At 45.0% G+C, this 23978-nt stretch overlaps 1 protein-coding gene across 1 annotated transcript in view; it reads left to right on the forward strand.

The window, feature by feature from the left end:
• The first annotated feature begins 12367 nt into the window (after positions 1-12367).
• Positions 12368-23978, forward strand: part of ern1 (endoplasmic reticulum to nucleus signaling 1) — a 110856-nt gene continuing 99245 nt past the window's right edge. The window contains exon 1 of the mRNA XM_072483759.1: positions 12368-12526. Within this exon, the coding sequence (XP_072339860.1) occupies positions 12467-12526 (60 nt within the window). The 5' untranslated portion in view covers positions 12368-12466. The remainder of the gene's footprint in view (positions 12527-23978) is intronic.

Consider the following 23978-nt stretch of genomic DNA (forward strand, 5'->3'; position numbering starts at 1 on the left):
GATTCTCCGGGAAGGTTTCTCAGTGTGGCAACGAGCAGGCACGGCCGCGGGTTTCCCAGTCCGGCAGCACTGAGCGGGATTCTCCGGGAAGGTTTCTCAGTGTGGCAGCGAGCAGGCACGGCCACGGGTTTCCCAGTCCGGCCTCCCTGGGCGGGATTCTCCGGGAAGGTTTCTCAGTGTGGCAGCGAGCAGGCACGGCCACGGGTTTCCCAGTCCGGCCTCCCTGGGCGGGATTCTCCGGGAAGGTTTCTCAGTGTGGCAGCGAGCGGGCACGGCCGCGGGTTTCCCAGTCCGGCAGCACTGAGTGGGATTCTCCAGGAAGGTTTCTCAGTGTGGCAGCGAGCGGGCACGGCCGTGGGTTTCCCAGTCCGGCCTCCCTGGGTGGGATTTCCGGAAAGGTATCTCAGTGTGGCAGCGAGCGGGCACGGCCGCGGGTTTCCCAGTCCGGCAGCACTGAGCGGGATTCTCCGGGAAGGTTTCTCAGTGTGGCAGCGAGCGGGCACTGCCGCGAGTTTCCCAACGCTGCCTCCCTGGGCGGGATTCTCCGGGAAGGTTTTGTAACTTACATAACCACAATACCTAAAATGAAAAAGCCTATGCTTCAAACAGGATAAATGGACACACAAATCACAAACGTTCTTTTTTTTAAAAAGTGTTTTTATTGGGTTTTCACATTTTGTAATTCACCACTTATATGTTACACTTTGCATAACCGCACCAACCCGAGGAAAAAAACAAACAGAAATAAAAGGAGGTAGAAAGACGGCCGACCTCAGTCCAGATATTTAGATACAAACACACAAACATTCTGACCAGATGCAATAAGCAATGGTCAACAGGTCACTTACTGATTACTTACAATTTTCTTTTTCCCATAAAAATTGAATTTCAAAGAAAATTATATCACAAAATAAAGGTACTTCAAGATAAAAACAACATACAATAAATGATCTTGCTACATTCTAGGCCAGCTGTCGTGGTTGCTAAGTGATGTTAGAAAGCCTGAATTGACTTTAACCTTCAAAATTGAATCTTTGATCCTGGCTTAGACTGTCTCGTTGATTCGAATGGCAAATGCTTCCTGTAACACAATGGTTTATGCCTTTGTGAAAACATTAAGCCAGTTAACTAAGACAGATAAAGAGTAAATAAAAACTACAGATATTGGAAATCGGAGGAAAAGCTGGAAATATTCAGCAGGTCAGGCAGCATCGATGGAGAGAAAGAGCAGTTAAGATTTCAAGTGTCAACTCTTCATTACAACAGAATAAAAAAACCTTGTACAATCAAAAAACGTTTCTAACCCATTTGACAAATTTGTACACTTTATCTTGGGAGTTTCTGCACATTCGTCCTGTTATTAATGTATCTGTGATTATGTTTTATTTGAGAAATGTCACAATTTCCCTGTGAGCTGCTGTTTGTGGGTTTAAAAAGTAGGAACAGGATATCAAAATTCGTTTGTTTCAAATCTATTGATTCCAACAAAAGCACGTACTGGAGGCTGAAAGAAGGCTGACATGACAATGGCGCATAGGAACATACGAGCAGAACATTCAGCCCATTGAGCCTGCTCAACCATTCAATAATAATAATCGCTTATTGTCACAAGTAGGCTTCAATGAAATTACTGTGAAAAGCCCCTAGTCGCCACATTCCAGCGCCTGTTCGGGGAGGCCGGTATGGGAATTGAGCCCACGCTGCTGGCCTTGTTCTGCATTACAAGCCAGCTGTTCAGCCCACTGTGCTAAACCAGCCCCTACTACAATCATGGCTGATCATCTACTTCAATGCCTTTTTTCCTCATATCCCTGTACATCATTGGCATCTACAAATCAATCAATCTCTACTTTAAACATACTCCGACTGAGCTTCGACAGCGCTCTGGGGTAGAAAATTCCCAAGATTTATAATCCACTTATTTTTTTTAAATCTCATCTCGGTCCTAAGTGGCTTCCCTCTTATTTTGAAATGATGTCCCCTGGTTCTGTAGTGATCTCTGTATGTGCATGTACCTAAGGGGTGTAATCAGGAGCACCACATGATCACTAGAGGGCCGGACCAACAGGGGTATAAAAAGCAACCACATTGTGTCTCTCCCTCTCTCTTGGGTGCACTGTGACCAGGGCAGTATCAGATTAGTTCAGATGGCTAGTGGAGTTATGTATAGTTCCTGTAGTTAGATCTTGTTAACCTTATCACTAGTGTAAAAGTAAAGAACTCATGCAATTATTGTTATAGTTACTCAATAAACCTTTTGTTACTATTGGACGAGATCGAGTCTTCTTCATCGAGATTCAGAAGACCTCATCATTAACCAAGGATTGAGTAGCACATGTTACCTACCACACAGGTAACAAAACAGGTTCTAGACTCTCCAACCAGTGAAAATATCTTAACTGCGTCTACCCTGTCTATCCCTTTATGTATTTTGTAGGTTTCAATGAAATCACCTCTCATTCTTAGAAACTCCAGAGAATACAGGCCCAGTTTCCCCAAACTCCCCTCTTAGGACAGTCCTGCCATAATAATAATCTTTATTACTTTATTGTACACTTTATTAGTGTCTTTATACACTTTATTAGTGTCACATTGGGCAGCACAGTAGCACAGTGGATAGCATTGTGGCTTCACAGCGCCAGGGTCCCAGGTTCAATTCCCCGCTGGGTCACTGTCTGTGCCGAGTCTGCACGTTCTCCCCGTGTGTGCGTGGGTTTCCTCTGGGTGCTCCGGTTTCCTCCCACAGTCCAAAGATGTGCAGGTTAGGTGGTTTGGCCATGATAAATCGGCCTTAGTATCCAAAACGTTTAGGAGGGGTTATTGGGTTATGGGGATAGGGTGGCAGTGAGGGCTTAAGTGGGTCGGTGCAGACTAGATGGGCTGAATGCTTCCTTCTGCACTGTATGTTCTATGTAAAGTACAGTAAGAAATCTTACAACACCAGGTTAAAGTCCAACAGGTTTGTTTCGAATCACTAGCTTTTGGAGCGCTGCTCCTTCCTCAGGTGAATGTAAAGTAGACTTACATAACACTGCAATGAAGTTACTGTGAGAATCCCCTAGTTGGCGCCTGCTCGTATACACTTGAAGGAGAATTCAGAATGTCCAATTCACCTAACAAACACGTCTTTCAGGACTTTGGGACGTCATCCCGGAACAATTCTGGTGAACCTTTGTTCTACTTTCTCTCTGGCAACAATATCCTTCCTAAAGGGACCAAAACTGCACACAGGCATGGTCTAACCAAGGTTCTACACAATTTAAGCAAGACTTTGCTCCTCCTGTATTCAAACCCTCTTGCGATAAAGGCCAGCACACCATTAGCCTTCTTGCTGCACCTGCACGTTAGCCTTCAGTGACTTGTTAACAAGGACACCCAGGTCCTTTGGTAACCTACACTTTCTAATCTCTTACAATTTTAGCATACTCTATGCAGCTGTTCCCGCACTTTGAAAAACCTTGGTGTATACTTAAGTGTACGGCATGTTGGCTGTTAACAGGGGAGTGATGATAGTAGTGCAGCCTTAAGTCAAATATACGGATAATATAAGTTTTTAAACTGCACAAGTTTCTTCAAATGATTTTATGTAAAAAAAACTTAGGATCTAAAAACATTGACTACATGGAGTCACGAACAAAGTTACTTTAAATGTTAAAAATAGTTAAGTTAATTGAATGCTCCATATTCCAGAAATGTAATCCATGATTTATTCTTAAATACTATATTGTAGTTTCACAATGAGCAGAATTGCCTCCTTCTGAATTGCATTGTAACAATTCTGTGATATTATCAACTAATATATATAGATTTGTGGAGATGTATAGAGTGGGGGCCGGTTAGCTGGACAGCTGGTTTGTGATGCAAAGTAAGGCCAACAGCCTGGGTTCAATTCTCATACCAGCTGAGATTATTCACGAAGACCACCCCCCCCTTTCTCAACCTTGCCCCTCCCCTGATGTGTGGTGATCTTCAGGTTAAATCGCCACTAGTCAGCTCTCCCCCTCAAAAGGGGAAAGTAGCCTATGGTCATCTGGGACATATTGACTAAAAAAATATATAGATGTACAGAGGCGTTGCATTACAGAAACAGACTATTTGGCTCAACCAGTCTGTGTCAACATTTATCCTTGCTGGGAACAAATAGTTTTTAATCACATTCACACACTGGGTGGAGTTTAATAACCCGAGTAGTGTGTTTGGAAGTTAGGGGGGGTGTAATTGGGTGGGTGGCTGTGGAGATTGGACCCCGCCACCTTCTCACCTCCACCTTATTAAGTCTGGGACAGTAAGTCTTGCTGGCGGCCTTCCCCCTTTACACTAATTGCGGTCTTTAAGTGAACAATTATTGAGACATTTCGGCCTTATGCCACCACCACTGGTATTCAACCAGCGGAGGGGCAGGGGCATCACCATGCGGGCAGTCCATCAATAAGCAAACCTGTTTGCATTCAAAGAAACTCAGTGCCTGATCGAGAGACCTGGCATTGAGTAGTGAGGAACCAACCTCCTCCCCTTGCTTCCAGCCCCCCCCCCTCCTGCTCTAGCCAGCGACCCCCTCCCTATGACTTCCTTCCCACAATCACTCACCAGTGACCTGGGTCCCTCAGCCATTCGAGGCATCTGGTGGGTGCATTACTGGTAGTTGCCATTGCTCCCAGTGGCATTGCCTATAATGGAGAGCTGCTGATCTCAGATTGGCATCTCTTGCTGACTCTCCACACCCCTGGATGAAATTCTGCCAGACTATTTCAATATCCCTTTACTGTCAGTTAAGCTGAAATTGCTTTTTGGGGAAAATGCGTGATAATACCCAAAAGTTTGGAATAACTCTATACATATGAATGTGGTTAGCAAATCACATTCTTACAGCACTAAAAAAACTCGACCATTACTGATTATGATTAGATGGCTCATTCCATTTGAATTGTCTCTACCAGGTCTTGTTTGCCTGCTGCTACTACCACCTCCTTATTGGTGACCTGCCCACTGCTACAAGCTGCCTGTCCACTTCTACCTGTTACTCCCTACTGCTATTAACCCATTGAACCTACTCACTACGATCTGCGTATTGCTACTGATCCTCCTATGTGACCCCGGCCTACCACAAACAGTTTCTCTTCTGTTTGGCCTTTCACACCTTTCATTCTCTCTGGGGACTGCCATTAGCACTCTTTTCCCTTGATTTCTGTGGCTATGACTCATATTTCATTACCTCACCCCACAGTATAAATATCTCCCACTTTCTATGTCTTTTAGCTTTGACAAAGGGTCATCTAGACTCGAAACATGAGCTCTTTTCTCTCCCTACCTTTGCTGCCAAACCTGCTGAGATTTTCCAGAATTTCCTCTTTTGTTTCAGATTCCAGCATTCACAGTAATTTGCTTTTAACCTGTGGATGTGGTGTACTTGGATTTCCAAAAGTATTTGAGAAGGTGTCACATCTGCACAAGATAACAGCATATGGTGTAGGGGGTAACATATTAGCATGGATAAAGGATTGATTGACTAACAGGAAGCAGAGATAAATGGGCCCATTTCAGGCTGGCAAGCTGTAACTAATTATGTACCATAGGGATTGGTATTGGGGCCTAAACTATTTATTTATACCCAATTCATTTTTTCCAATTAAGGGGCAATTTAGCGTGGCCAATTGACCTACCCTGCGCACCTTTGGGTCGTGGGGGCAAAACCCACCAAACACGGGGAGAATGTGCAAACTCCACATGGACAGTGGCCCAGAGCCGGGATTGAACCTGGGACCTCGGCGCTGTGAGGCAGCAATGTGCCACCGTGCTGCCCCTAGGGGCCTGAACTATTTATAATCTATATCAATCACTTTAATGAAGGGATTGAACGTATGATAGCTAAATTTGCAGATAACACCAAGAAAGGTAAGAAGAGAGTTCCAAGAGCAGATAGAGTCTACAAAGGGATTATAGATTGTTTAAAAAACTGAGTGGGCAAAAATCTGGTGGACGGAGTATAATGTGGGAATGTGAACTTGTCCATTATGGCAGGAAGAATAGAAAAGTTGCAAACTATTTAAACAGAGAAAGATTGCAGAACTCAGTGGCACAGAGGAACCTGGTACATGAGTCACAAAAGGTTTTTATGCAGATACAGCCAGTGATTAGGAATAATGGTGTTTATTGCAAGGGGAGTTGAATATAAAAGTCAGGAAGTTTTACTGCATCTTGATGAAGCCACATCTGGGGTACTATGCACAGTTTTGGTCTCCTTACTTGGAACATTATATAATTGTTTTAGAGGCAGTTCAGAGAAAGTTCACCTGACTTATTCCTGGGATTGAAGGCTTATCTTATGAAGAAAGGCTGAACAGGTTAGACCTTTACCATTTGGAATTCAGAAGAGGTGATCTTTTTGAAACATAAAAGGTTCTAAGGGGTCTAGATATGGTGGGTACCAGGAGGATGTTTCCACTTGTGCGGGAGACTAAAACTAGGGGACACAGTTTATGGGTGGCATGGTAGCACAGTGGTTAGCTGTTGCTTCATGGTGTCAGGGTCCCAGGTTTGATTCCTGGCTTGGGTCACTGTGCGGAGTCTGCACGTTCTCCCGTGTCTGCGTGGGTTTCTTCCGGGCGCTCCGGTTTCCTCCCATAAGTCCCGAAAGACGTGCTGTTAGGTGAATTGGACATTCTGAATTCTCCCTCTGTGTACCCGAACAGGCACCGGAGTGTGGCGACTAGGGGATTTTCACAGTGGCTTTGTTGCGGTGTTAATGTAAGCCTGCTTGTGACACTAAGAAGATTATTATTATGTTAAGAATAAGAAGTCACCCTTTTAAGACAGACAAGGAGAATTTCTCTCAGGGTTGTTAATCGGTGGAATTCTATCTAGTCCACCTGGAACCTATCATGTTTCAAAAAGATCACCACTCTTCTGTACAACCATAGAAACCTTACAGTGCAGAAGGAGGCCATTTGGCCATTGAGTCTACACCGACCCTCCAAAAGAGCGCCCTACCCAGGCCCACTTCCCCGCCCGATTCCCATAACCCCATCTAACCTGCACATCTTTGGACGATGGGAGGAAATCAGTGCATGCAGAGTAAATCCTCGCTGTCACGCGGAGAACATGAAAACTTCACAACCCCAAACGTCCCCAGAAAGCGGTGAGGCTTGGGTCATTGAGAATATAGCCAGGGCGGAGTTATCGATTTTTGCTAGGCAAGAGAGTCGAGGGTTATGGAGGACAGACAGGAAGGTGGAGTTGAGAGCACAACCAGATCGGCCATGATCTTCTCCAATTGCAGAACAGTCACGAAGGGCTGATTTGCATACTCCTGTTCCCAAGATCCGCGCAGACACGGGGAGAATGTGCAAACACCACACGGACAGTGACCCGGGGTCGGGATCGAACCCGTGTCCTCGACTCCGTGAGGCAGCAGTGCTAACCACTGTGCCACCATGCCACCCTTGCCCTGAACTGTTAGTGGCGAGTTTCACCAGGCCCAGGAGTAGGTTCATGAGATGTTCCGCCACCTTCTTTACATTTTTTAGGGTCCAATCAACTTAATGGAAGAACGGAAACAAACTCAGGAACAAATTAAAAGGGGCTGATTTGGTAGGAGCACTGCCCCAAAATAACAAAGAACAAAGGAAACTTGTCAACATCAAATCATAATGTGAAAAGAGGGGCATGAAAGGCCTCGAGGGTGCCCGTGGACACCACATGCTCCCTCTCCAGTGACATCTAGCCGCGAATAAAGCCACAGTCGTGAGGCAAACAGTCAGCCGGATGACCTCCTTGGTCACTCGGAGGTTACCCGCTGCCCAGACCTGTTATTGATGAGTTTCGCCAGGCCCAGGTTCACCAGGTGGTCCTCCTTCCTATTTGATTTATTTTAGGGCCCAATCAAAACAATATGCCAAAGGGAATTAACTGAGAGACAAATTAAAAGGGGCCGCTCCTATTAGGGGCACAGCCCAAAAGTAACAAAGACCAATGGAAAATTATCAACATCAAATCATAATGTGAAAATGGGGGTAGACAAAGCAATCTGACCCCTGCGGTGCCCACCGGGCATGGGAGGCCTGGAGAGTGCCCGTGGGTACTGCATGCCCACTCTCCAGGGACCTGGCCATGAATAAAGCCAGGGAAGAGGGGCAGACGGTCCAGCCGGACCACCTCTTTGGACACCCACTGCCTGGTAAGCTCTTTCTCCTTTAACCTAAGGGGTAGAGTGAATAACAGGTAAGCACATTCTTTCTTTTTCTTTTTTTATCTAGAGGGGATGGCAGGGAAGGCAGTGCAATGTTCCTCCTGCAGAATGTTTGAGGTGAGGGACGCCATCAGTGTCCCTGCTGATTTCATTAGTGGGAAGTGCACCCATCTCCAGCTCCTCAGAAACCGCGTTAGGGAACTGGAGCTGGAGCTGGATGAACTTCGGATCATTCGGGAGGCAGAGGTGGTTATAGATAGAAGCTTCAGGGATGTAGTTACTCTGAAGAATAAAGATAGATGGGTGACTGTGAGAGGGGCTGGGAGGAAGCAGTCAGTACAGGGATCCCCTGTGGTCGTTCCCCTTAGTAACAAGTATACCGCTTTAGATACTGTTGTGGGGGGGGGACTTACCAGGGGTAAGCCATGGGGTACAGGTCTCTGGTACAGAGTCTGTCCCTGTTGCTCAGAAGGGAAGGGGGGAGAGGAGTAGAGCATTAGTCATTGGAGACTCCATAGTTAGGGGGATAGATAGGAGATTCTGTGGGAACGAGAGAGACTCGCAGTTGGTGTGTTTCCTCCCAGGTGCCAGGGTCCGCGTGATGTCTCGGATCGTGTTTTCGGGATCCTTAAGGGGGAGGGGGAGCAGCCCCAAGTCGTGGTCACATAGGTACCAATGACATAGGTAGGAAAAGGGATAGTAAGGCAGGAATTCAGGGAGCTAGGGTGGAAGCTTAGATCTAGGACAAACAGAGTTATTATCTCTGGGTTGTTACCCGTGCCACGTGCTAGCGAGACGAGGAATAGGGAGAGAGAGGAGTTGAACACGTGGCTACAAGGATGGTGCAGGAGGGAGGGTCTCAGATTTCTGGATAATTGGGGCTCATTCTGGGTCAGTGGGACCTCTACAAACGGGATGGTCTACACCTGGACCAGAGGGGTACCAATATCCTGGGGGGGAAATTTGCTAATGCTCTTCGGGAGGGTTTAAACTAGTTCAGCAGGGGATTGGGAATCTGAATTGTAGCTCCAGTATACAGGAGGTTGAGAGTAGTGAGGTCATGAGTAAGGTTTCAAAGTTGCAGGAGTGTACCGGCAGGCAGGAAGGTGGTTTAAAGTGTGTCTTCTTCAATGCCAGGAGCATCCGGAATAAGGTGGGTGAACTTGCGGCATGGGTTGGTACCTGGGACTTCGATTTTGTGGCCATTTCGGAGACATGGATAGAGCAGGGACAGGAATGGTTGTTGCAGGTGCTGGGGTTTAGATATTTCAGTAAGCTCAGGGAAGGTGGTAAAAGAGGGGGAGGGGTGGCATTGTTAGTCAAGGACAGTATTACGGTGGCAGAAAGGACATTTGATGAGGACTCGTCTACTGAGGTAGTATGGGCTGAGGTTAGAAACAGGAAAGGTGGGGTCACCCTGTTAGGGGTTTTCTATAGGCCTCCAAAAAGTTCCAGAGATGTAGAGGAAAGGATTGCAAAGATGATTCTGGATAGGAGCGAAAGCAACAGGGTAATTGTTATGGGAGACTTTAACTTTCCAAATATTGACTGGAAACGCTATAGTTCGAATACTTTAGATGGGTCCGTTTTTGTCCAATGTGTGCAGGAGGGTTTCCTGACACAGTATGTAGATAGGCCAATGCGAGGCGAAGCCATATTGGATTTAGTACTGGGTAATGAACCAGGACAGGTGTTAGATTTGGAGGTAGGTGAGCACTTTGGTGATAGTGACCACAATTCGATTACGTTTACTTTAGTGATGGAAAGGGATAGGTATATACCGCAGGGCAAGAGTTATATCTGGGGGAAAGGCGATTATATGCGATAAGGCAAGACTTAGGATGCATCGGATGGAGAAGAAAACTGCAGGGGATGGGCACAATGGAAATGTGGAGCTTGTTCAAGGATTCAAGGAACAACTATTGCGTGCCTGTGATAAGTATGTACCTGTCAGGCAGGGAGGAAGTGGTCGAGCGAGGGAACCGTGGTTTACTAAAGCAGTTGAAATACTTGTCAAGAGGAAGAAGGAGGCTTATGTAAAGATGAGACATGAAGGTTCAGTTAGGGCGCTCGAGAGCTACAAGTTAGCTAGGAAGGACCTAAAGAGAAAGCTAAGAAGAGCCAGGAGGGGACATGAGAAGTCTTTGGCAGGTAGGTTCAAGGATAACCCTAAAGCTTTCTATAGATATGTCAGGAATAAAAGAATGACTAGGGTAAGAGTAGGGCCAGTCAAGGACAGCAGTGGGAAGTTGTGCATGGAGTCCGAGGAGATAGGAGAGGTGCTAAATGAATATTTTCCGTCAGTATTCACACAGGAAAAAGACAATGTTGTTGAGGAGAATACTGAGATTCAGGTTACTAGACTAAAAGGGCTTGAGGTTCATAAGGAGGAGGTGTTAGCAATTCTGGAAAGTGTGAAAATAGATAAGTCCCCTGGGCTGGATGGGATTTATCCTAGAATTCTCTGGGAAGCTAGGGAGGAGATTGCTGAGCCTTTGGCTTTGATCTTTAAGTCATCTTTGTCTACAGGAATAGTGCCAGAAGACTGGAGGATAGCAAATGTTGTTCCCTTGTTCAAGAAGGGGAGTAGAGACAACCCCAGTAACTATAGACCAGTGAACCTTACTTCTGTTGTGGGCAAAGTCTTGGAAAGGTTTATAAGATATAGGATGTATAATCATCTGGAAAGGAATAATTTGATTAGAGATAGTCAACATGGTTTTGTGAAGGGTAGGTCGTGCCTCACAAACCTTATTGAGTTCTTTGAGAAGGTGACCAAACAGGTGGATGAGGATAAAGCAATTGATGTGGTGTATATGAATTTCAGTAAAGCGTTTGATAAGGTTCTGCACGGTAGGCTACTGCAGAAAATACGGAGGCATGGGATTCAGGGTGATTTAGCAGTTTGGATCAGAAATTGGCTAGCTGAAAGAAGACAAAGGGTGGTGGTTGATGGGAAATGGTGTTCAGACTGGAGTCCAGTTACTAGTGGCGTACCACAAGGATCTGTTTTGGGGCCACTGCTGTTTGTAATTTTTATAAATGACCTGGAGGAGGGCGTAGAAGGATGGGTGAGTAAATTTGCAGATGACACTAAAGTCGGTGGAGTTGTGGACAGTGCGGATGGATGTTACAAGTTACAGAGAGACATAGATAAGCTGCAGCGCTGGGCTGAGAGGTGGTAAATGGAGTTGAATGCAGAAAAGTATGAGTTGATTCATTTTGGAAGGAATAACAGGAAGACAGAGTACTGGGCTAATGGTACGATTCTTGGTAGTGTGGATGAGCAGAGAGATCTCGGTGTCCATGTACATAGATCCCTGAAAGTTGCCACTCAGGTTGAGAGGGTTGTAAAGAAGGCGTACGGTGTGTTAGCTTTTATTGGTAGAGGGATTGAGTTTTGGAGCCATGAGGCCATGTTGCAGCTGTACAAAACTCTGGTTCGGCCGCATTTGGAGTATTGCGTGCAATTCTGGTCGCCGCATTATCAGAAGGATGTGGAAGCATTGGAAAGGGTGCAGAGGAGATTTACCAGAATGTTGCTTGGTATGGAGGGAAGATCTTATGAGGGAAGGCTGAGGGATTTGAGGCTGTTTTTGTAAGAGAGAAGAAGGTTAAGAGGTGACTTAATTGAGCCATACAAGATGATCAGAGGATTGGATAGGGTGGACAGTGAGAGTCTTTTTCCTCGGATGGTGATTTCTAGCACGAGGGGACATAGCTTTAAATTGAGGGGAGATAGATATAAGACAGATGTCAGAGGTAGGTTCTTTACTCAGAGAGTAGTAAGGGCGTGGAATGCCCTGCCTGCAACAGTAGTGGACTCGCCAACATTAAGGGCATTCAAATGGTCATTGGATAGACGTATGGACAATAAGGGAATAGTGTAGATGGGCTTTAGAGTGGTTTCACAGGTCGGCGCAACATCGAGGGCCGAAGGGCCTGTACTGCGCTGTAATGGTCTATGGACCTGTTGATGGTCAGTTTGGCCACCCCAGGTGCAGGGGTTATTCAGGGTGGCCGCGGGTTCCCGCCCTTTGCCGCTGATTGGCAGGTCCACGCACGCCCCGCCCATTCCCCAATGATTGATGGATAATGGCCACGCCCCATCCATAGGCCCCGCCCCTCCACAGGTCACCGCCCCTCCTCAGGCCCCGCCTCCCGGCCGGCGGAACCGGTGGTTGTGTTTCGCTCGTGGAGCGTCGAGTGAGGGCGGGCGGGCGGAGGCTGAGGGAAGGAGCCGCTGTTCACCGAGCGACAGACAGTCCCAGCAGCGCGGCCATGGCCGGGCCTCCCAGGCTCCCGCTGCTGCTCCTCAGCCTGTTGCTACTGCCGGGAAAGGTGAGTGTGGGCCGGGGCCGCAGCAACAAGGCCCGGTGTGGGGGTGGAGGAAAGGCTGGTGGAGGCTGACAGGCCCCGGCCTCTCCTGCGGTTAAACCCCGGGGGGGAAGCTGCCCTCTGCCCGCGGCCGTGGGGAGCTGACCCCCAGGCAGCACTGCCGCCTCTCCCAGGTGTGTTCACTGTCTCCATCGCAGCTGCACGGTGAAGCCAGCGCCTTCATCACAGAACACTGCAATCCAATCCGAGTGGGGAGGGTGTGAATACCTTCACCAGTCTGGCCAGGTTATTTAGCTTTTATTGGTGGGGAGCAACGTTATTGTCAGAGCTGAATCTCTCTCCCACTGCAGCACCATAACTCACACCTTGAGACACCCAATCTGTTTTGAAGTTTGTCTTTGTGTTATGTGTGGGTACCATTTTTGCCTCCCTCTGGTTGTGCTGGCAGTGGTGGGGTATCTTCATCACCAACTGCAGCCTTCATGTTGCTGGTCCACCGACAGCTCTGGAATTCCAGGGGGTGACCCATTGACAGTGTCTAAGACAGGATGGTGCTTAACTTGTCAGGGGAACCTGGAGATCGTGAGGTTCCTGAAATATCCTTCTTGATGGTAGTGGCTGTAGGGGAGTGAAGTGAGGGAAATGTGGCCAAAGTAAACTTAGTTGTTTTGGTGCATCTAGTAGATCGTGTGTACAGATTGCAGCCGCTGTGCTGGACAATCTGTTGTGTGCTATTGAAACTCTGCTGCAGATGCTATAATCATCTCTTCCTATGTGCTTGTGAATGCATCCAGTTTGGCCAGTGTGCCAACTTGCTTTTATAAAAAAAATAAAATTTGGAGTACCTAATTCTTTTTTCCAATTAATGGGCAATTTAGCATGACCAATCCTACATATCTTTGGGTTGTGGGGGTGAGACCCACACAGACACGGGGAGAATGTGCAAACTCCACATGGACAGTGGCCGGGTCCTCGGTGCCATGAGGTAGCGGTGCTAACCACTGCACCACTGTACTGCCCTGTGCCAACTTTCTTATGATTTAATAATAATAATATTTATTAAGTAGGCTTACTTAACACTGCAATGAACTTATGTGACAATCCCCTAGTTGCCACATTCCGGTGCCTGCTCGGGTGAACTGATGGAGAACTCAGAATGTCCAATTCACCTAACAAGCGCGTCTTTCGGGACTTTGTGGTAGGAAAGCGGAGCACCCGGAGGAAACCCATGCAGGCATGGGGGAGGCATGGGCAGACTCCACACAGACAGTGACCCAAGCTAGGAATTGAACCTGGGACCCGGGCACTATGAAGCAACAGTGCAAACCACTGTAAAACAGTGATAAGGATATTCTGGATGAGATTAGGAGAGAGGAAGAAAAATAAGCTGTCCAAACCTCAGCAAAAAAATTGACCTTCAGGAGAGAAAAGAGAGAAAGTTGGCAGAAAGAAGAGAAAATAATTCTGAAGTGCAGCTTATGGTTTGCTTCTTCAAGCTAACATAATGTTGTGTGGGTGTTACAATTGTATTCTTTCAAGATGAGAAGGCAGACGAGTGCACATCTCTATGAACATAGCATAAGAAATACAAGCATTTTGTTCATCAAACTTACTCTGCCAGTCAATAAGATCATGGCTGATCAGTTTGTGGCATAACTCAATTTCCTGCCTGCCCCCATAACCCTTGAATGTATTCATTGACCCATCCTCCATTCTGTCTGATGCGAATTCCAAATATTAATGGTCCTCTGAGAGAAGAAAGTTATTTTCATCTCTGTCTTCAATGGGAGTCCCCTTATTTTGAAATTTTGCCCTCTAGATCTAGAATCCCCCACAAGGAGAAACTCCTATCAAGCCCACTTGGAATTTTCAATAACATCACCTCTCATCCAAAGAGTATACGCGCGACCTTTCCTTGAAAGACAAGCCCTTCACCCCAGGGATCGAACTGTGACCCTTCTCTGAGCTGCCTCCAATGCAAGCATATCCCTCAAGTAAAGAGATCAAAACTATGCTGTGGTTTAAGTGTAATTTCACCAATGCCCTCTATAATTGTAGCTGCTACAATTCCCTACTTTATATTCCATCCCATTGCAATGAAGGCCAATATTCCATTTAACTTCCTAATTACTTGCTGTACCAGCCTGCTCACTTTGTGATTATGTGCAAGGACACCTAGATCCTTCTGTACGGCACCATTTTGCAGTTTCTCTCCATTCAAATAACATATTGCTTGAGTGCTCTGCAGTTTAACTGGTTGTCACGAGTGGTCTTTGGTAACCCAGTTCTTCTTCCTTGTTGGAAGTGCTTGTCTGCTTTGTCCCAACTTCTGACTGCTAGCCACAAACTCAGCACGTGCCTCGGTCAGTATGAGGGTTAGAGCCGATGTCCTTGCATCTGTATCTCAGCTCATTGAAGTGCTAGTGAGTGACATGCATTTCTAGACGCTCGTGGAGCCATTATTGCTTAATTTTTAATTTGTTGTGCTGTCTTGTATCAGGGTCCATCAACTAGAAATGGAATGAATCTCCATTGCATGATTATTCCTTGATGTGGTTTGAAGTGTTCAGTGCTGGTTAAGATGCGGTTGAGGTAGTCCTGTGGTCTCCTACTGAGTCTGTTCTTTGTGATAACATCAGATTTTAGTATCAAGCCCCAAATACCACAAGTGAGCTAAACACTTTAAAGCTTTTGTTTAAGTTAAAACTCTTCAAGACACGGACAGAAACTACCTTTGTCTTCAAGTTAGTTCCTAATGTCAGACTTGCACAGTAATGCAATGAGCTCCCAAAACTGATTGAAAATACGTTTACAGAAATAAAACTAATTTGTTGACCATAATTGCATTGCATCAGATTCATACTTCAAAGGAAGCCTCTGGTACCACTTATTGGGCACACACAGTTCTGCTGGAGACAGAAAAGGAACACCGTACACTGATTATATGTAAGCGATAAAAATTGATGTCAGATAAACAGATAGCTTACCATGCGTGACATTCCCCAGTACTTGTCAGTTCACATTGTATAGAACTTCTGAGGCAAACATAACCTAATACAAGACCTTGGCCCAAGTAAAGTGTTCCCTCAATTATGTTGTTTTGTTACGCTTAGTAAAATTAATCCATTGCCAACAGCCGGCAAAATATCCAATTGTTCTTATTAAGTGCTTGGTGCAAAGGTGGCAATTTCTTAGCACATTTGGACATGTGTATCAGGATTGAGATTTGTGCACACTTGTGAAGCAGATTGTAAAGTGCAGTGTTTACACAGGCAAAGTTTCCAGGAAAGGACTGCATCCCCAGTGAAACTACTACATATGTTTTTGGGATTAATCTGTGTATTGTTTTCAGTAATTTCTCCCTCCTTTTGGTTTCCATAAGCCAGGCACTCCTTCTTTCCATCTAATATTCTGTCAGTCTTGCTCATAAAATTGCCTGGTAGTGACTATGCTACTTAATTTCCTGTGCCTTTGAGGAGATAGCTAGCCTTCACTTGTCACTCTTTGCCCGAAGACAAGATTGGGGGCCAGTTTATTGTAGGATCAAACCTTCACCTTGCCTCTTGGTTAAAGCAGCGTGGAAGTTTCAGTGTGCTAGCCATGCTGCTCAACCCATTTTCCTTTGCTTCGAGCAGCCTGTTTTATCTTGCTACTGTGCTCTTGTTAAAGTAGCACATTGTAGCACAGCAGGCACTTTCACACACTTTGTCAGAACAAGACCAAACATATAGTTTTCCTCAAATGACCTGTGCTTGTGATCCCAGACACAATTTTCTTCAAATTCACCCTGATGCTTTCGACATCATGTTTGTATATAGATCTAGCCTGTCCTTGAAAATCTTATCAAAATGGTATGAAAGCAAAGTACTGCAGATGTTGTAAATCTGAAGTAAAAACAGAAAATGTCGTAAATACCCAATAGTTCTGGCAGAATCTGTGGGGTGGGAAATAGAATTAACATTTCAAGTAAATGACCCACTGTCAGAACACTCGTATGACCTGAAACAATATGTCAAACACCTGCAGGACATCACAGTTAAGTGTGATCTTGCACTCATTTGGTCTTTGAACACTTGCGGTGCTTTTAAAATGTGTCTCTAAGATGTTGTGGGACGCTGAGACTAGTGGGATGCTCAGACTAGTTGTACAGCCATTTTAGCTGGCGCAAATAATTCTTGCAGGTCACGAGTAATCTGTGTAGCTCATTACCACACCTGGAAACACCTCTATTCCATTAATCTGGCCGCCTTATGCAGCACTGCTTATTATGGTTGTTTTGTTAAAATCACCCCAAGTCACACAGATTGCCTTCTCTTGTAATTACACAAAGATAATTTAATTGGGAAACTGTCCTAGAAAATTACTTAATAGGTTTTCAGAACTAATGCTAAGCCTTTTTGACAAGGAAATTATATTTAAGTTTATATAATGCCGTATTACATTTCTCAAATGTCTTAGTGCACAAATTAGAAAGAGATGACTGATGTCCTCATTGGCATTTCAAAGAACAATACAGCACAGGAACAGGCCATTCAGCCCTCCAAGCCTGTATCGGTCTACATTTCATTGAATGTAAATCGTTGGTCTTGACATCTTTTCTTTTTATAAATTTAGAGTACCCAATTATGGGGCAATTTAGTGTGGCCAACATCCCAACTCCCTCTCTCCCCACCACCCTCCTTTCCCCTCTCCCCACCACCACCCCTTCCTTTCCCTTCTGTTGGTACCGAGGCGAGGGTATCTGGTCTCCAGAACAAAAATTTAATGCGTATACCGTTTGTTCTTTAGTACAACTGTGTTGTGAACTGTTTTAATAATCTGAGTATCCTACACCCCTCCCCTACTGAGGGGTGGGTACCCTGTTTCTCCAACACAAAATTAGTGTTTGTATCGTTTGGCCTTGTATATATTTTTTACTGTTTCAATAAAATGATATGGCCAATCCACCTATCCTGCACATCTTTTGGGTTGTGTGATTGAGACCCACGCAGACATGGGGAGAATGTGCAATCTCCACACAGACAGTGGGTCTTGACATCAGAAGAGCTCTTTGACTAGTGCCGTGGGTTCTTTACATTCCCCTTGAGACAGCCTGATGGGGTCTCACTTGGGTAACTTTGAATTGTAGCAGTTCTCCAATATTGTAGCAAGTTGTTTGCCTTTGCTGTTCTAAAATATGAAATGGTAGTGAGCTTGTATTGAAGTAATTTGAAATAATCTCTAATATGGTTTGTCTTTGAATGAGTTTTGCATTTATCCTCTTTCGCAGCTTGAGGTGGTGCAGATGGCCTTTAAGTAGGAAATGTCGATTAATTTCTAGCTGTTTCATCCTGGTTTCAGATAAATGTCAATAGTCGTATGTAGCAGGTGCCAGCGGTGTGATCAGACATTTCACGTGTATAAATAGCTGCATTTTAGTGTTATCAAACTAACATTGAAAGGTTTATTCTGCTGAGTGCCTTGCACTGTAAATGTTTGGTCCAGAATGTAGATAGTATAGTTCAGTTATTGATATGATTTTGTTTACTGTTTTTTACCTCCTCCCTGGGAATTGAGCAGAAGCGGCTAGACCGGCTGAACCTGGCTGGGCTGGTTGAAGATTGCTACTTGCGTCGTGAATTTCATCTGGTGAAATAAATGATTCTCTGGAATAAATTATGATTCTTTGATTGCCTGTAGTTTTGCATTTACCCAAACATCTAGAATAGAGCAAGAAATGAGATCAGATAGGTGGATGTAGGAAAAGGTATTGAAGGGATCTTGGAAAAGAATGAATAATGTTGTCAGCATGGCTCAGTCCATAGCACTCTTGACTCTAAATCAAAAGGTTGTGGGTTTGAGCCCCACGCTAGAGACTTCACCATAAAACCTAGGCTAATACACCAGTGCAGTACTGAGGCAATGCTGCGTTAATGGAGGTGCCGTCTTTCAGATGAAATGTTAAATTGAGGCCTAAACTCCCCCATCAGGTGGATGTAAGAATCCCCAAAGCACACTTATGAAGTGGAGCTGGGGAGTGCACCCTGCTGTCCTGGCCGACATTATGACAGTGATTATATTTCCAAAAGTACTTCATTGGATGCAATTGGAAGAGCTCTTCCGTTATCGGGCAAATTCTAAAAAGCATTGTAGGACAGATTATCTTGCATTCTTTTGATAAGCGTGAGTTATTTATCAAGTGAACAAAGAAATGTTTCCAAGTTTTTTTTACCTTCCTTTGTGATCCTTTTCCATTTGTGACAGCGAAGTGGGTGGGCAGCTTGCATTCTGGCCTCTGCCTGTGTGCGGCTCCCGAGTGTGTCTGAGGTAAATGGGGTGAATTGTGCCTTTTCCCCTCTTGCTCGCCTTGCTTCCCCAGAACTGCAATTGGGAATTTGCTATATAAAGATTGTAGTTACAAGCAAGTTTATCTGATCATTTCTGCTGGTTTTGAGAGCTTGCTCTGAGCATATTAGTTGCTGCTTTTGCCTATGTAGCAGCAGTGTTTGCGCTTCAAAAGTACAGAACTTAATTGGCTGTGAAGTGTTTTGGGACTTCCAGAAGATGTGAAAAGTTCTATAAAAATTAAAATGATAGTTTATCAGTATGATGTATCAGAGGTTCAATGCATTGTCACTCTCTGAAGCAAAATGTTGTCTATGCATTTTATTGTTTTTGCCATTTTGTATTTTTCACGACTGGACTATTTGTCACTTAATCCGAAAGGTCCTTGTTTAACGGTTTTATAGTTTAGTCATATGATGGGATGGTGGAAATCACATTGAATTCTCAGTGGTGAAAGTTGAATTAAGTGGTGCTTTATTACATAAATCTTGTGGAAAAGATTGGATGAATGCATTGCCTATTAATGAAGAAACAGGTTGGACTGCATCATTATTCCAGCACTGTTGTGACATTATCTTCAGGCTATTGTTTAAAGTAGGTATGTTTGTCCAACCTACATTGAAATTGGAATAGTTGTTGGCCTGTGACTGTTTAGAAAATGGTTCCGTTCCCACTCGTTTCAGTTAGTTTAAAGTAAAATAAAAAGACTTGCATTATGCACTTTTCAAAATCTTATGACATCTCACAGTGCTTTACAGCCAATGAAGGACTTTATAACACAAAAGCAAGATACAGTGGATGCTGGAAATTTGGAATAGAAAACACAGGAAATGCTGGGAATACTTTCTAAATATTATTCACTGTTGTATTGTGAGAGAATAAGACATTTCACTGTATATTTTTATAAAATATTTATAGATATACTCATTGCTGTTTCTAAACTTTAAAAAAATAAATTTAGAGTACCCAATTCATTTTTTCCAATTAAGGGACAATTTAGTGTGGCCAACTCACCTACCCTGCACGTCTTTGGGTTGTGGGGGCGAAACCCACGCAAACACTGGGAGAATGTGCAAACTCCACACGGACAGTGACCCAGTTCCGGGATCGAACCTGGGACCTCGGCACCGTGAGGCAGCAGGGCTAACCCACTGCGCCACTGTGTTGCCCCTCTGTTTCTAAACTTTGAAGTTGGATTGTGCAGTCCTCCGGTGGCCATTAGTGGCTCTTCAGAGATAACGAGGTGCATGTTTTCTCAAAACTGCCAGGTAGCTTATTTTGTTCAAGGTTCAGAGACAGACATAGGCTCAGCTATTTTAAAGGCTTTTGTTCAGTTTTAAAAGATAACTATGCAAATACCATCTGCATTTATTAACCCTGGTTGACATCTATCTGGCAATGTGGAAAATTGACCTGGTGTGTCCTGCACACAAGAAACAGGACAAATGCAACCTTGCCAATTACCACTCTATCCGTCTACTCTCCATAACCAGCAAAGTGATGGAAGGAGTCATCAACAGTGCTATCCAGCGGCACTTAAACTCAGCAATAACCTGCTCACGGATGTTCAGTTTGGGTTCCGCCAGGGTCACTCAGCTCCTGATCTCATTACAGCCTTGGTTCAAACATGGCCAAAAGAGCTGAATGTCTGAGGTGAGAGTGACTTCCCTTGACATCAAGGCGGCATTTGACTGAGCATGGCATCAAGGAGGCCGAGCTAAACTGGAGTCAATGGGAACCAGGGGAAAACTCTCCGCTGGTTGGAGTCATACCTGGCACAAAGGAAAATAGTTGTGGTAGTTGGAGGTCAATCATCTCAGCTCCAGGACATCACTCAGGGTAGTGCTCTAGCCTCAACCATCTTCAGCTGCTTCATAAATGACCTCCCATCATAAGGTCAGGATTGGAGGTGTTTGCGGATAACTGCACAATGTTCAGCACCATTCACGGCTCATCAGATAATGAAGCAATCCATGTCCAAATGCAGCAAGACCTGGATAATATGTAGGCTTGGGCTGACGAGTGGCAAGTTACATCAGCGTCACACGTGCTAGGCAATGACCATCTCCACTTCTACAGTTGAGGATTCACCATCTCTCCTTGACATTTAATGGCATTACCATTGCTGAATCCCCCACAATCAACATCCTGGGGGTTACCATTGGTCAGAAACTCAACTGGACTGGCCATATTAATACTGGCTCCCAGGGCAGATCAAAGGCTAGGAATCCTACAGTGAGTAGCTCACCTCCTGACCTCCCCCGCCTGTCCACCATCTACAAGGCACAAGTCAAGAGTGTAATGGAACACTATCCACGTGCCTGGACGAGTGCAGCTCCAACAACACTCTAGAAGCTTGTCACCATGCAGGACAAAGCGCCCGCTTGATTGGCACCCCGTCCACAAACATTAACTCCTTCCACCACCGATGCACAGTAGCAGCAGTGTGTGCCATCTACAAGATGCACTTCAATAACTTAACCAATGTTCCTCAGATAGCACCTTCCAAACCCACGACCACTACCATCTAGAAGGACATGAGCAACAGATACCTGGGAACCCCACCACCTGGAGGTTCCCCTCCAAATCACTCACCACCCTGACTTGGAAATGTATCACCGTTCCCTCACTGTCGCTGGGGCAAAACCCTGGAACTCTCTCCTTAATAGCACAGTGCGCGTACCGACACTTCAAGGATTACAGCAGTTCAAGAAGGCAACTCCCCACCATCTTCTGAAGGGCAACTAGGGATGGGCAATAAGTGCTGGCCTAGCCCATAATCCTGTAAATGAATAAAAAAAAGGCAGGCCAACAGGAGATTGATTGTCTGCTAGGATAAAGGCCTACAACCTTCCTTTCAGTTCCTAATGTCTGAGACATTTAACAGTTTGTTGCATCAAAACGATGGATACACATCCTTTATCAAAGATGGTGCAGAGGTGGGAGTGTTGTGACATGGGCCTCTGGCTTGTGGAGCAAGTATTATTGCTTTGTGGAACTGCAAAGCTCAGTCTGCTGTTTCCTCTCACAAGGAGCTCTGTTCAGGTGAAATACCTGGCCTCCGTCTACCCTATTTCGACTGGGAATTCTGTATCATCACCTACAAGACTGATTCATCTCTGCATGCCTATTTCATTGTGTGAAGTCAACATCAATGGAATAGTGAATTATCCAGCATCAGTTTTCAACTCACCAAACTCTGTGGACTTGATTCTGGACTCTGGAACCCACTTGAAGTCATATTTCTTTTCTCTGTGGTCGCTGTATTGTAAAAACTTGTTTTCTCTATCCCGCTGTTTACCATCTGAGCGTGGAGTAGATGTTCTGGCCTCCCTTTTCTTGTTTTGAGCAAATAAATTAACCCTTTGAGTTAGCTGCGGTGTTATTAATTTAAAATTGGATCGCCCAAAAACAGAGGGGTTGGTAAATTTGCCGCCTCTTATAAAGAGGGGAACAAATCAAAACACCTTTTTGTTTACGGATAGGTGATGAGACGATAAAATTAGTGCTATTTAAAATAATCCCTCCTCCTGTCTGTAACATAGGATAAGCAGCAGCCAGTTTGTTCACTGCAAGGTCAAAGGATTAGCTCCTGAATTGAACAAAACCAGCAGTCTGTTCAAGCATGGAGAACTTGACTAAAAGATTGGTGACATTATTATGGAAACTGAGTCAAGGCAGGTCAATATTTGTAAAGGCTATCTGATGAAGGTGAACTTTACTTTGCTTCTACCTCAGCATGTGCCGGTCATTTCACTTGAAATCCCATTTGTTTTACAAGGAAAGGGAGGGCGAGTTGAGACAACAAGAAAGTTCTTTGCGAATAGGATTAGTTGGAGGGTGTGTGGTTAGCCATGATGGGGTCAAAGAGGAGATCTTTGAAGGTTACGATAAACAGGATGAAGAGTTTGGGCATGGAATTTGAGGCCAAAGCAGTAATGTTTGAAAAATATGCCACTGGTGTTGAAGCAGGGAGATGGAAATGACACAGTAGAACAGGCTCCGAAAGGAAGGTACTATACACTGGATAATGCTGTGGAAAATAGTGTGCAAATTCTGAAAGCAATATGTATTTAAAGAATAAAGCAAAGTCTCCAGGTGTTTTATAGCAGACTGTGACTCCAAAGTGTGGTGGACATATTAACCATTGACCTTGTCATTTGAGGTTACTGCTGCCTCACCCCCACCCTCTCACTTCCTGTATAGGTTTATAGTCTCTTTTTGAATGATTGGGAGTTGAAGTACCTCATTAAAATGAGTATACATGTCCTTTAAACCATCAATTGTTGTCATACTTCTGTGCTTAAAAAGCAAAATCTTAAATACAAATTAACATTTTATTCTGCTCCTTTGCCATTAATGTTAAGAAAATGCATAATAGTCAGGCAGCACGGTGGTGCAGTGGTTAGCATTGCAGCCTCACGGCGCTGAGGGCCTGGGTTTGATCCCAGCCCCGGGTCACTGTCCGTGTAGAGTTTGCACATTCTCCCCGTGTCTGCGTGCGTCTCACCCCCACAACCCAAAGATGTGCAGGGGAGGTGGATTGGCCACGTTAAATTGCCCCTTATTTGGAAAAAAAATAATTGGGTACTCTAAATTTGAAAAGAAAATGCAGAATATCCATAAGGTTGTGCAACAGGAACAATAGTCTGTACTTTATGAAACAAAGAACGATACAGCACAGGGACAGGCCCTTCGGTCCTCCAAGCCTGCGCCGATCACGTGTCCTATCTAGACCAACCGCCTGTATCCTTCTATACCTGTCTGTTCATGTGCCTATCCAGATAAGTCTTAAAGGTTGCTAATGTATCTACCTCAACACTTGGCAGTGCATTCCAGGCCACCACCACCCTCTTGCCCCGCACATCTCCACTGAACCTTTCCCCCCCTCACCTTGAACTTATGCCCTCTTGTTATTGTCATTTCCACCCCAGGAAAAAAGCCTCCAACTGTTCACCCTATCTATACCCCTAATAATTTTATAAACTTCTACCAGGTCGCCCCTCAGCCTCCGTCTCTCTATGGAGAACAATCCCAGTTTATTCAATCTCTCCTCATAGCTAATACCCTCCATACCAGGCAACATCCTGGTAAACCTTTTCTGTACTCTCTCCAAAACCTCCATGTCCGT

Source organism: Scyliorhinus torazame, chromosome 18 (assembly GCF_047496885.1).
Source record: "Scyliorhinus torazame isolate Kashiwa2021f chromosome 18, sScyTor2.1, whole genome shotgun sequence".
NCBI lineage: Eukaryota > Metazoa > Chordata > Chondrichthyes > Carcharhiniformes > Scyliorhinidae > Scyliorhinus > Scyliorhinus torazame.